We start from the raw sequence: 13,739 nt of genomic DNA on the forward strand, positions 1-13,739 counted from the left end.
TCCTTTAAGGGAGGGGGAAGCTCCTGACAAAAGGAGCTAAGAAGTAGCACCTCTCCATGGCTATTTGTGAGCAAGAAAGAACACGAAGAGATATATTGCATTTCTTCATGTAATAAGAATAAAACAAACATTCATAAACTGTATGAAGTGCTGAACTTACCCATGTAGGTAGGAGTCCCACACGTAGACTGAAACATGCTTTCACTGCCACCTGCTTTCTGTACAGCTAAACCAAAATCAGTCACCTACAGGAAACAACACAGTAATGAAACTATCCATACTGACATGAAGCTGAAGTTCTTCTGTCCAGCTTAGAGTTTATTGTTTGTAGCAAAATGGCTGTAGTCAGAGAGAACGGAGTTTGACTGGACCTCTCTCAAATCATCCCACTCAATCTCCTACCTCAAGTAGGAAGGACTCTATCCAGGGATTTCCCTATACCTCCCCAATGGGGGTGCTTACCCCCCCTGAATTTCCCCAACACCTCCCTGCCACAGGTTTGTGAACTAGTTACATGCAGTTTTGCCAATTTAGCAATTGTTTGGAAATTTGAATTGAAATTGAAACATTAATACACACTTTAAAAGCATATAAAGTGTATCATAAAATATGTGTATCTGAAAAAAAGTATAATAGATTTGAAAAGTATGAACATAGACTAGCTTCCTTATACAGCTGTTGTTTTTTATAACAATGTCAGTGCATTCATTTCGGTGATTGTTGGCCAGCCTAATAATTTCAAATTATGATTTATAAGCAAAGTTTAAATGAGCTCTCCCTGACAGCTAGTGATGAGCTGGGTGCTGGGGGAAAAGGCTTCAGGACAAGAGTGTATTTACATTCACACCTAATCTACCTAGGTATCCAGCAAATAGAGCTGTGTTGCCCAAGTGATAGATTTTAGCTGGGGTTGGGTTACAAATCACTTGAATGCAGATGGTAAAGAAATGTTGTTATTCTTATTGTATGAGTAAAGGGCAGGAGAACTGTACTTACCCTGTGCTGATTGAGGGCATCAAGAAAGAGGGTGGGGGCAGGTGTTTTGCTTGATGGTCTGCCTGAGCCTCAAGTAGTATTTGACCTGCCCCTCTCCCCTGTTTAAAGACAAAGCTGATTAGGCTCCATAGACAGTCTTTTGTTCTGTTAAGTGACCACTACAGCTGAAATCACTGATAATCAGGTCTAAGTGCTTAGACCTGCTGTGGAACAGTGTTTCTATGGAAGAGAAGGCCCAGTCTGCACTAGCAGTGAGGTTCCCCCACTGAGAGCTCAGCTGAAATCCCTGAGAGCCAGGTGGAACCTCAAGAGACCAACTCGCAGAGGTCACAGTGGCAGGTGGCACCAGAAGGTGACGGTGCAGGGCCATTGGCAACAGAGAGATGGAGTGAACGGTGGCACAACGAATAACAGTGGCCAGAGCAAACAGTGAGCAGCTGGAGGAACGAGCAAGGTGCCTTCTTGCCCCCCATCTGGGATGTGAACTCATGTGAAAGCAGCGCTGAACTCTGAGTCTCCTCTGACCAAGGACAACACCGGTGAATGTTAATGAGGCTGTTAGAATGCTGGAGACACAACACAGTTCATGCGAACAAACATGGCTGTGGCATCATACTTTCTATTTAAGGAAGAGGTGACACGCACTACAAACTGGAGGCCAATGTTAAGTGCATTGTCACTTGTTCATCTTGAAGTTGAACACTGGTTCCGAACAAGACCAGCAAATGCTAACTATCTTTCTGCAAGAAACTCAACTGACTGGTTAGATGCATGTGGTGCAACAGTGAAAGATTCAACAGTTGAAAAAGTGACGAACTCTCTCTTCACATTCAAATAATTGCATATATGGCTGATGAATGCACCAATGCAAATGGTCATCAAGTATTAAGTAATTGTGTATGTTATCTTGATGTCAGTGGTAGGCCAGTAGATGCATTTCTAGATGTTAGAGTTATAGAAGACAGATTGACTGCATCTGTGACAACCCACATCTTAGAAGAGTTAAATGCTTGTCAATGGGACCCCAAAGAGATGGCTGCTTGTGCACTTGATGGAGCTGCAAACTTCTCTGGAAGACATGGTGGAGCACAAGCTTTGCTCAGAGAAAAGTGTAACCCTAATCTCTCCTATACACACTGCAGAGGCCATCTACTCCAACTGGCGCTAGTACGAGCTGTAGACTCTTCAAAAAACATTTAAAAAGCTATAAATTTAATGTCTTCATTATATTCTTTTTTCAGCAAGAGTCCAGAAAGACTGAATATCTTGGAAAATATAGAAGATACACTGAGACTGAAGTTCAAATTAGTCCAACCTGGGAAAACCCTCTAGCTTTCTCATGAGCGATCCTTGGCTGTTGTCTTAAAATTACTCCAGCCATTATTACTGGCTTTGGAAAGTATCTACCAAGATGGGATGGATCTAAGTAGTGAGGCTGGTGGATTACTTTTGCTACTACATACAGAGAAGACTATTGCCATTCTCTCTCTTGTAAGTCTACTGTTGAAACCACTTGGGTCATTAAACAATGCCATCCAGGCATCTGCTACAACAGTAGTAGATCTTTGTCCAGCAACAGAAGCTACATTTGGATCAGTCAGAGAGCTATCCATTGAAAAAGTACTGTAAGAAGCAAAGACTTCAGTCCAGAAGTTGACTAATGAAGGCATTTATATTGAATCCTTCAGTGAAGAGGACAAGAAGTGTTTGTTAAGACAACTGAAAAAGTACACAGACTTGATTCTTAAAAATCTACAACAGCGACTTCTACATTCTACTCAACCTCTACATAGCGATTACAGATCCCAGTCTTATAAAACACCAACAGTTGAGTGGAGTGAGGCACTACCAGCAATGGGGCTGCCACGTGCTCAGGACAGAATAGAGAGTTTGAACACAGAATAGAATATCATATGACGAATGAATGAAGATTTGACTTCAACTTCTTTTTTACCATCATTAGTGGCTCGACCTGATCTTTATGCTATGTTTCCTGGGCTGAAAGAAGTAGGAATTCATCTCTTGCTACTCCCAGTCACAACAGCTACAGTTGAACACTCTTTTTCATCATTGAATAGAATTTTGTGTTTTGAAAGAAGTCGCCTTCTGCCTGATCATGTGAATGAACTAATGAGCATATCAATTGAAGGAACAGAAATACTAGACACACAAGAAGCCACCAAAGATGAATGCATTGCATTCAAGAAGTTCATTAACAGAGTTGTGCAAAATTATAACAAGAAACCAAGAAGGATGTAGATGTAGTGCTTCACAGAAGGCTTGAGTAGCCAACTTTAATTTGTGTGATGATTTTAAAATCTAATAAAATGGTCATGAAACATTTTTCAGTTTTTATTATGGTGCCATACAGCCCACCTTCACCCTCATGGTCTCACCCCGCATCGACCCTGACCCCCGCCCCGCCCCGTAAATTTGAACACACCCCCTAATTTCAATTCTTGGGGAAAACACTGACTCTACCCCATTCCTTTCATACATGTCTGTTACTTTGTATCAAACACTGCTAATGTTTGTTCCATAACTACCTTCTAGGCAACCTGTTCCACTATCTAAGCATAAGATATTTAAAAGGTTTTTCCTGATATTCAAGATAACCTTAGACCCAGAGGTCATCAAAAAAGATAAGGACACCAAGGATAATGGGCAAATTCCTGTTAATCATTTTGCTTTCCATGTTGATACGGTAGGCTGGGAGGCTCACCTAAAATCTACTACAGATAGTAGAGGCAACAATAAGATACAGTCCATGGTGGGGGTAAGTAGGGAGAGGGCCAGAAGTCAGGAAGGAAAGTCAAGAGAAGCAAAACCAAAATATCTGGAAAATGAGAGAGCTGTTTATTAAGAATCACACAGAGTTTGGACTGCTGCAGAAAACAACTCCTTACTCTATCAGTGACTAGAGCATGCTCCCATGTGGGTCCACTTCTTGCAATGATTGCATGTTCCTTGCACAGCAGTAGGAAAGTTGAGAGGGAGCAAGCAGCAGCAGGGGAAAGGGGCTGTTGAAAGCATTATTCAGCTGCCTGAACCAGAGAAAAGAGGGTGAAGGCTCTTCGGCAGCTCTTCAGAAACAGTTGCTTGGCTGGTCAGCAGCTTGGGTCCACTGCACTCTGCTTTGCTTAACACATTCTGCACTGTACTCTATGTGTTTGTGCCTACCTATTAAATCACTGGTGGCTCCCTTAACCTTACAGGCTGGCTCTTTAACAAAAAAAACGGCAGGGGGTGGAAAAATAATTATTACAGGCAGTTCTGTGGGTAATGTTCTGCTGCTCTGATCCAGAGTGGGATCCCAGCACTTTCCTTGAACCAAGAAATGACAGACACTGGAAAAATTGGTCTGGAAAAACCCCAAACACCTTTTTCATTAGTTAGTTAGTGTGACGTTATTGACATGAGCTGGGACCGTATAGATCATTGTTGCAACCAAAATCCTGTAGTGGCACCAAAACTTGTATAAAGGGGGTCGAATGAGGTGTCTAAGACAAGGTTATGGTTTGCTGGTTATGATTAAGCTGTCTATATGTGTATCATTTTTATAGTTAAAGTTATGAATATTGGCTCTATACTGTCTGTATTTTAAACCTGTGCTATGCTTTTGGGGAACACTCCAGACAAGTTGATGTCAGCTCTGCCTAGCCTGCTTGATGGCCCATTAAGGACCATCAGCTATACAACTGATCCATTGCGAGAAGGCAGACTTGCCTTATGACTCAGCAAGGTGTGCAGGGATTTGCCTATGGACAGAACTCTGAGGTTTTTCAGTGCCATGTGATGGACAGCTTGTCTTTGAGACAAAGAAAGAAAGACCACATGGCAAGAGAATATAAAAAGCTGCTGCAGCTCCTCCATCTTGTCTTCAATCCTGCTTCTTACCTCTGGAGGAACTTTGCTACAAACTGAAGCTCTACACAAAGGACTGATGACCCATCCCAGCTGCGGATGTACTTCCAGAGACTTGATTTGAACCTGCAGTTTATTCTATCACTGCTGCAAGCCTGAACCAAGAACTTTGCCATTACTGTATGTAACTGATTCCATTTAACCAATTCTAGCTCTCATCTATATTTCTTTCCTTTTATGAATAAACCTTTAGATTTTAGATTCTAAAGGATTGGCAACAGCGTGATTTGTGGGTAAGATCTGATTTGTATATTGACCTGGGTCTGGGGCTTGATCCTTTGGGACCGAGAGAACTTTTTTGCTTTTACTGGGTATTGGTTTTCATAACCATTTGTCCCCATAACAAATGGCACTGGTGGAGATACTGGGAAACTGGAGTGTCTAAGGGAATTGCTTGTGTGACTTGTGGTTAGCCAGCGGGATGAGACCAAAGTCTGCTCTGTTTGGCTGGTTTGGTTTGCCTTAGAGGTGGGAAAAACCCCAGCCTTGGGCTGTAACTGCCCTGCTTTAAGCAATTTGTCCTGAATTGGCACTCTCAGTTGGGTCCCGCCAGAACCAGCATCATTACAGTTAGTTAGTTAGCTAGTGTTTAAAAACCAAATTAGAGGTTTATTCTATATGAAACTGATGAGTGTGAGTAGGTTTAAAAAAAAAAGAAGAAGAAGCTGTTACCCACACTTTTAAAGATGGGCACTACATTAGCCTTTTTCCAGTCGTCTGGGACTTCCCCGGATCGCCATGAGTTTTCAAAGATAATGACCAATGGCTCTGCAGTGCATAAGGACCCCTAGATTGGGGCAGTGGCTGAACTCTATTCAGGCTCAAAAATCGTAAAACACCCCTGGGAATCCAGAGCATACAGGCTTGGACTCCCCTCAGAGCAATGGGTGGCCAGGATGGGGCACTTGCTAGGATCCGTGAAAACAAGCACTTCCAAGGTGAACTAAAATGCTGAATTTCTACTAGTCGATAGATGTAAAATGCCTGACAGTAAGCCCCTATACAACTGTGATAGTTATACACAGGAACCCAAGGAGAGGCCATCACAAAAATAACCCAAGTGGGATAGTTGAGTATCAGAAAGGAAAACATCTGGTAACAAATTGTTTTCCATTCTGGATCCTGACCTCTCCCCTAATGGGAGACATTTGGGATATAGAGAAGAGTAGGGAAAATTACAGGGAGAAGGTATGTAGGACAGAAAGAAGGTTCTTTCTTCCCTAAAATTAGCAGTATTTATCTACTACAGGATCACCACCTGGAGCAACTGTCTGTCCAGGAATGAGACTGTGGAGAATTAAAGATAAAGCTCAAAGTGTTTTCTAAAGGATGAATGAACTAGTATCTGGATTGTGAAGGAAGAATCTTACATTATATGGGCTTCATGTGGAAAAGCCCATCAATTGGGGGACTGCATCACTCTGGTTGGTATCTTTACTTTCCTTTGCATCTCTTGTAGACAAAGATTCTAGACCTCTAAAATTAATCTCTGAAGCCCTCTCATGCATTCATATCCATATAGGAATCTCCATGCAAGACTTTAAAAGATGCATGTAAAGATGCCTTGATGACTCTTGGCTCTGAATCACCTTAAATATTAGTGCTTGAATGTTGCTGAATCGCATAGGGAAGACCGGCTCTCCTTGTGTTTCTCTCAACCCCCAGATTGACAATCTTCCAAGAGTGGATTAGAGAATTCTTCATATTACAAACTTGTTTATCCATAGCATGGAGAGACACTAAGTCTCTCGCAAGGTCCCTGGTGCTGACATTCGGTCAAGTATGCCACCAATGGATAAGTTTCTAGACTCCTCAGTGGATAATATCACTGCCAGTTCTTTCATAGACACTCTCAGGGATGCAGACAGAATGAAAGGTAATGTTTTGTATTGGTATTGGTGACTGCCAGTGAGAAGGCCTGAGGGTAATATGCAGACAAGTGCCTGCCAGTTCCACCAATATCAGTAGAATCCTTCAGGAGTCTGCTGCAATCCTGGAAGTTAAATTCTGAATTTCAACTTCTTCCATCAACTTGTTCAGCCTTTTGAGAACTCAGACAGACAAAACTCTTCCTGATCTTTTTCTTACTATCAGGTGTAGACTCCTGTGTACCTTGTGTCTTGAGGGACAGATTCATCTATCCCTAGTCCTAAAAGCTATTAAATACCTTCAGAATGATTTGATGTTTTCCCTTTTTCTCCAAGGTTGTGTAAGAGCCCATATCTTCACAGCATACTGCCCTATTCCCAGCATTCATATGTCTGAAGTTGCCAGGACCCATATGCTTGAGAAGGAATATCCTGCCCTCTAGTGCTATTTCTGGATGGACGCAAGTCCAGCTGCAGTTTGGAATGGAAGGAGGGATTGGTCCTGCTCCTGGGTCTGGCCTTTCTCCTGGTGTCCATGGCCCAAGTTTTACCCTGGGAAGTTTTACCCAGCAGAGTCCCTCCTTTCATACTTTGTGGTAGACAGGAATTGAAAGGAGTTTCTACCCTTATACTCAGGGCTCCCCATAAATCCAGGGGTGTATGGGGCTCTGCCTTGTGCTGGCATATGCCATACACGGAGCAGCACCTATTCCTTCACCAAGAAGCATCTGTCTCCTGGCTGCTCCTGTAGGCCAGTGGTCTCCAAACTTTTTGGCTTGCGCACCCCAGGGTGAAGACCAGAAGACCTGCTGGAGACGCGATGCCAAAGGAAGAAGAACGGAAGACTTACCGCAGGCGGGCCGCCGGAGGGGAACACCAGCCGTGGACGTGCAGAGCTGCTGCCGAAGAAAAAAAACCGGCGGAGTGCCATCGGTGGCACTCCTGCTGCAGTGCACCCCCTGGGATCATCTCGCACACCCCAGTTTGGAGACCACTGCTGTAGGCCTCCACATTCCTTCTGTAGCTGTTACTCCTCCGTCTAGTGCAGGGGTCTCAAAGTCCCAGTCCGTGGGCCATCTGCAGCCTGAGAACCTTCCCATTGCAGCCCGTGGAGGAGAGATGAAGGCAGACACACTGCCGGCAATGTCTGCTGCAGGTGCCGCTACCCTCCACCCCCTCACAGCTCCCATTGGCTGGGGGAGAGACAGAGATACCATCACTAGTCGCCAGGCAGAGTCAGCCATGGAGGCTGCATCAGTTTTCCCCCCACAATTAATATAAACAAATCAAAATACCGAACACAACTATCTGATGCACACCTCGCTGCAATCCTGAAGGTTTCAGCTACTCAGTCAGTGAGGCTGAACATCAACAAACTGACAGAACTGAAGCGTTGCCAGGTGTCTGGCAAACGCTAAAAACTCTCTGGCAGGTGAAGAGTTGTATACAGTTGTATGACAGTTTTATTATTTCTAAGAAATTCAAAATAAAAAATAGAGTATAAACATTTTCTTTTCTGAACACCATCTTCAGTGACATTATTGGGCCGCTGGGAGGATTTGACGACTGGCACTGGCCCTAAGGTAAATTGAGTTTGAGACCCCTGGTCTAGTGTCAAAGGAATAGTGAAGATTCAGGCAGACACCATTCCTCAAGGCTAGAGAGAGAGAAGTGAAGATCCCAGCATCCATACTCCCAAGTCTTGTAAGCTCCGGTGATGGATAGGGGCAGAGTACAGATCACAGCAATCCTCCCACTTCAGGCAGTGGGCTGAAGGAAGCATGTAAAAATCTCAGGAAAGCAGCAGAAACAGGTGCAACAGCATGAGGGTTCCACAAAAAGATGATGGGGCTGACAGCAGCTGTAACTGATTTTGTGGGGTGAGGGGCAATTCATTACTTTTGTGGGGGAAGAGGCAGCAATGGCAGTAATTGATTTTGAAGGGGATGAGAAAGAGAGAAGGAAAAGGGAGAGGAAGATTGCGATTGAGAGGACAAAGGGAAAATGAGGAGCAAGGTTTTCTATAAGCCATGTACTTGCATATACATAATGCCTGGAAAACAGGGGAGCTGTTCTCCCCTGGTCTCTGTGGCTCCCCTATCCTACAACCACTTCTATTGCCACTAACTATGAAAGGATCTCCACAGCTCAATCTCTCACTTTCTCCGTTGGTCTTCAGATTGTTCCATCAGACCTAGTCTACCATGAGGAGGACAAGGTAAACAGAGGGAAAGATCTCTGCAGATAGCCCCATTAAAAAATGGAGCCTAGCTAAACCTTAGTGCCCTGAGGGACAGAGGAGCGAGAGAGAAGGAGAAAGATAGATCTTGCTTGGTGCAATTCTAAACTGAGGTATAAAAGCAAGACTACCCTGGATAAGCCAGGAGGGCTGAATCACTGCTCTATTTGCACTGCTGGAGACAGAGAATTGGGCATAAGAACAGAATAGGTGTTCTGACTCATGACAAGTCTGAAGTGCCTCTGGTATTTGCAGGAAGAGAGGTGTAGCCCACATGTCCCACACTGGGGGAGAGATCAAGATCCAGAATTTTATGCTTCTCAGAATGAAAATAAGTTATGCAAAGTGGACTCCAAGGTACATGTTGGCTGGATTTTGCACCATGGAATTTTCCAAAGCATTTTATAAAAGCATCAGTATTACACAATGTATGAGATATAAGAACATAAGAACGGCCATACTGGGTCAGACCAAAGGTCCATCAAGCCCAGTATCCTGTCCTCTGACAGTGGCCAATGGCAGGTGCCCCAAAGGGAATGAACAGACAGGTTACCATCAAGTGATCCATGCCCTGTCACCCAATCACAGCTTCTAGCAAACAGAGGCTAGGGACACCATTCCTGCCCATCCTGGCTAATAGCCATTGATGATATAGATGATATAGATAAAGCAGTATGTTCTATATAGATATATATGTCACAACATAGAACATACAACTTTATCTTCTGGAGCAGATCAGCAATCCAACACTTCAATTCTACAAGGTTGTAATAACACACAGCAGCTGCTATTAAAATGGGGGAACAACTAGTATATCACATACGATTTATTAGCCTTCAAGGACCAATTATTACAATTAAAATCTATAGATAAAAGTACATGGTACATTAATTGTGTTTAGTTAGTATATATTTAGTAATATCCAACAAAGCCTAGAATGGTATATAATTTATATTTAAATCAAGGGCTTAGTCTAGATGTAATTTTTCTAAATTACTAACACATTTACATTAAATAGACAATACACAATTTAAAAATTATAGCTTAGAATTCCTGCTAACTTAGTGTTACTAAGAGTTTGGAACTATCCTAAGGTAGATCTAGATTAATAAGGTATGCTTTCTTTAAGGTTTGTTTCAAAGGTATACCACCGCTATCTGACCCTGCAAAAAAGTATCTTTCAGCAGTGGCACTTAGCTTCCAAAATGATTCATTTCAATATCTGAATTAAGCTGGGCAGGTTTCTTAGTGTTCTTAATAACACAATAGAGTGGCTCTATTCAAAAGCTACAAATAGGCATTACTAGGGGGCTGACTTTGATATTTGGGTATCTAAACCATTGCTCAAAGCAAACAGTTGCTACACTTTCTAGTCTTACCTTTATATTTAATTTCATTTCATTTTCTTCATCAGTTTCACTGCTTTTAACTAAAATGTTCTCCAGTTTTAGATCTCTGTGAACAATATCTGTCAAGGAAGAGAACAAAAACTAAAAATGTATTTATCACTTGTAGTCAAAATATTCTGACAAATGTTTTTATCTTGTGGAAATTACTCATTCAAATGAGTTTCAGTTTCAATGCATTTAGTTTTCCATTACTGAAAACTTAAAAGGAAGGAGTATTTGCCCTTTGATTCAAGGAGTCTTTATATGAAGATTCCAAATCTGGATCAAATTTGGATCCATCCCCCTGATGATCCGTAATAAGAAAAACAGTTTGCATTGCTCTGTGTTATACAATAGCAGACCTGTGAACATCTTATAGAAAAAACTAGTGGATTATAGATTTACAAAATGTGCATATATTTTCATAAGTCTAGTCTCGTCTCATATCCAACAGACCAAAGGGGATGGGATTGTAGATTTCTTTATTTCCCTTTCTCTGCCCACCAAAAATAGAGAGAAGACCAAAGCCATACTTGCTTTGAAGAAGGGGCCATTCCACAGAGAAGGAATCATATGTCTGGGTGGGAGAAAAAGAGGAGCTGCTAATTCCGCCAACTAATTCCAAAATATAGAGATGAATACAATTTTCTGTGTTATTCAAATACAAATCTTCATACTCCTACAATATAGGGAAAAATAACTGGATACACTGAACTCTAGTTTTCTGTCTGAATTGGTTAACTCTGTCATGGGCTGTGGAGGATTTTAATGCTTCCCTGGAGTGAATTAAAATGCTGATGTTGACTGCATCCCACCAAGTGGAGGACAGATAATTAAGGAATATCTAGAGCACTACACGTCTGCTTCTTTCTCTCTGCTGTAATAGACTATTTACTTAGCTGCTGAAATAAGTTAATGCTGTAACGCAAAGTGGTTGAGACTTAAGAAGAAGAAATTCATATTATTGTCAGATGGATGGTGCTGGAACAAATAAGTAAAAGGAAATGTTAACGGTTTAAATAGTGGGGGGAAAGCACTAATGTAGGATGCTTCACTTCTAGGCCACAGGGACACCAGTACTCTAGGAAATAAATAACATTTATAAACGGAGATCACTTAAAACTGACATTCAGAGCCAATGAATAAATGTATAAAATGAACATCCTTGCCTTTTTTGTGAAGATACACTATTGCTGATGCAAGGCTTTGAATTATGTGCCTTGTCTCATTCTCCGTAAATTGTCCTTTCCTGTGAAGAATTTCTTTAAGTTCTCCATCCTCGCACAGCTCCATTACAAGGAACATCCGCTAACATTAATAAAGAACCAAAATAGTGATTTTCTTGTATATATATATATATATATACACACACATATATATACACACACACAACACAAGAAATACTGAATATTTTGAGTACTAAAACTCTCAAATTTTCAAGAACCTGTACAACAAAAATAAAAAATATGGATTTTAATGATTGTTCTAAGAGTTTTTCATTCAGCATATTGTCAACTTCTTAAAAAAGAGAATCCTATAGAAGCATAGTTAAACCTAAAAAGACACAACAAGATATTCTTTAATGACTATGAATAAAGCTATAAATACATATTACATGAGCAACCTTTGACTAATTAAATAAAAGATAAAATATATACTTACAGCTCATCAAAAGTGATCTGTGCCATTGTAATGGACATCATACAGTGGCATCATTACAGTGTCCTTGAGCTTTGTGCTGTCCAAAGCAGCAACAACCAACCCCCTTTCACAAACTGTGAAGTAAGTGACTAAAAAAATGACACTAAGCCCTAGTCTAAACTAGGAGTTTAGGTAGAATTTAGCAGCGTTAAATCGATGTAAACCTGCACCCGTCCACACGATGAAGTCCTTTTTTTTTAATTTAAAAAGTCCTTTTTTAATTTAAAGGGCTCTTAAAATCGATTTCCTTAATCCACCTCTGACAAGTGGATTAGTGCTTAAATCGGCCTTGCTGGGTCGAATTTGGGGTACTGTGGACGCAATTAGACGGTATTGGCCTCCGGGAGCTATCCCAGAGTGCTCTATTGTGACCGCTCTGGACAGCACTCTCAACTTAGATGCACTGGCCAGGTAGACAGGAAAATGCCCGCGAACTTTTGAATTTCAATTTCCTGTTTGCATGGTCACCTGCAGCTTGCCACGCTGGCCAGAGCTCATCAGCAGAGGTGACCATGCAGAGCTCATCAGCAGAGGTGACCACGATGGAGTCCCAGAATCGCAAAAGAGCTCCAGCATGGACCAAACGGGAGGTACAGGATCTGATCGCTGTATGGGGAGAGGAATCCGTGCTATCAGAACTCCGTTCCAGTTTTCGAAATGCCAAAACATTTGTCAAAATCTCCCAGGGCATGAAGGACAGAGGCCATAACAGGGACCCGAAGCAATGCCGCGTGAAACTTAAGGAGCTGAGGCAAGCCTACCAGAAAACCAGAGAGGCAAACGGCTGCTCCGGGTCAGAGCCCCAAATATGCCGCTTTTATGATGAGCTGCATGCCATTTTAGGGATTCAGCCACCACTACCCCAGCCGTGTTGTTTGACTCTTTCAACGGAGAAGGCGGCAACACAGAAGCAGGTTTTGGGGACGAGGAAGATGATGATGATGAAGTTGTAGATAGCTCACAGCAAGCAAGCGGAGAAACCAGTTTTCCCGACAGCCAGGAACTGTTTCTCACCCTGAACCTGGAGGCAGTCCCCCCCGGACCCACCCAAGGCTGCCGCCTGGACCCACCAGGTGGAGAAGGGACCTCTGGTGAGTGTACCTTTTAAAACAGTATACATGGTTTAAAAGCAAGCATGTTTAATGATTAATTTGCCCTGGCATTTGCAGCTCTCCTGGATGTACTCCCAAAGCCTTTGCAAAAGGTTTCTGGGGAGGGCAGCCTTATTCCATCCACCATGGTAGGACACTTTACCACACCAGGTCAGTAGCACGTACTCGGGAATCATTGTAGAACAAAGCATTGCAGTGTATGTTTGCTGGCATTCAAACAACATCCATTCTTTACCTCTCTGTGTTATCCTCAGGAGAGTGATATCATTCATGGTCACCTGGTTGAAATAGGGTGCTTTTCTTAAGGGGACATACAGAGGTGCCCGTTCCTGCTGGGCTCTTTGCCTGTGGCTGAACAGAAATGTTCCCCGCTGTTAGCCGGGGGGGGTGAGGGGCTAGCCACGTGGTGGGGGGAGGCAAAATACGACCTTGGAACGAAAGCACATGTGCTGTGTATGTAATGTTAACAGCAAGGTTTACTGTGAAAGAGCGTAGCCATTGTTCTAGAAAA

General features: G+C 42.5%; 1 protein-coding gene across 1 annotated transcript in view; it reads right to left on the reverse strand.

Moving 5' to 3' along the window:
* STK33 (serine/threonine kinase 33) overlaps positions 1-13,739 on the reverse strand; it is a 54,434-nt gene that overhangs the window by 26,226 nt on the left and 14,469 nt on the right. The window contains exons 5-7 of the mRNA XM_077820079.1: positions 11,585-11,723; positions 10,407-10,495; positions 161-245 (exon numbers count right to left, since the gene is read on the reverse strand). Of these exons, the coding sequence (XP_077676205.1) occupies positions 161-245; positions 10,407-10,495; positions 11,585-11,723 (313 nt within the window). The remainder of the gene's footprint in view (positions 1-160; positions 246-10,406; positions 10,496-11,584; positions 11,724-13,739) is intronic.

The sequence above is a fragment of the Eretmochelys imbricata genome, chromosome 6, assembly GCF_965152235.1.
Source record: "Eretmochelys imbricata isolate rEreImb1 chromosome 6, rEreImb1.hap1, whole genome shotgun sequence".
Lineage (NCBI taxonomy): Eukaryota > Metazoa > Chordata > Testudines > Cheloniidae > Eretmochelys > Eretmochelys imbricata.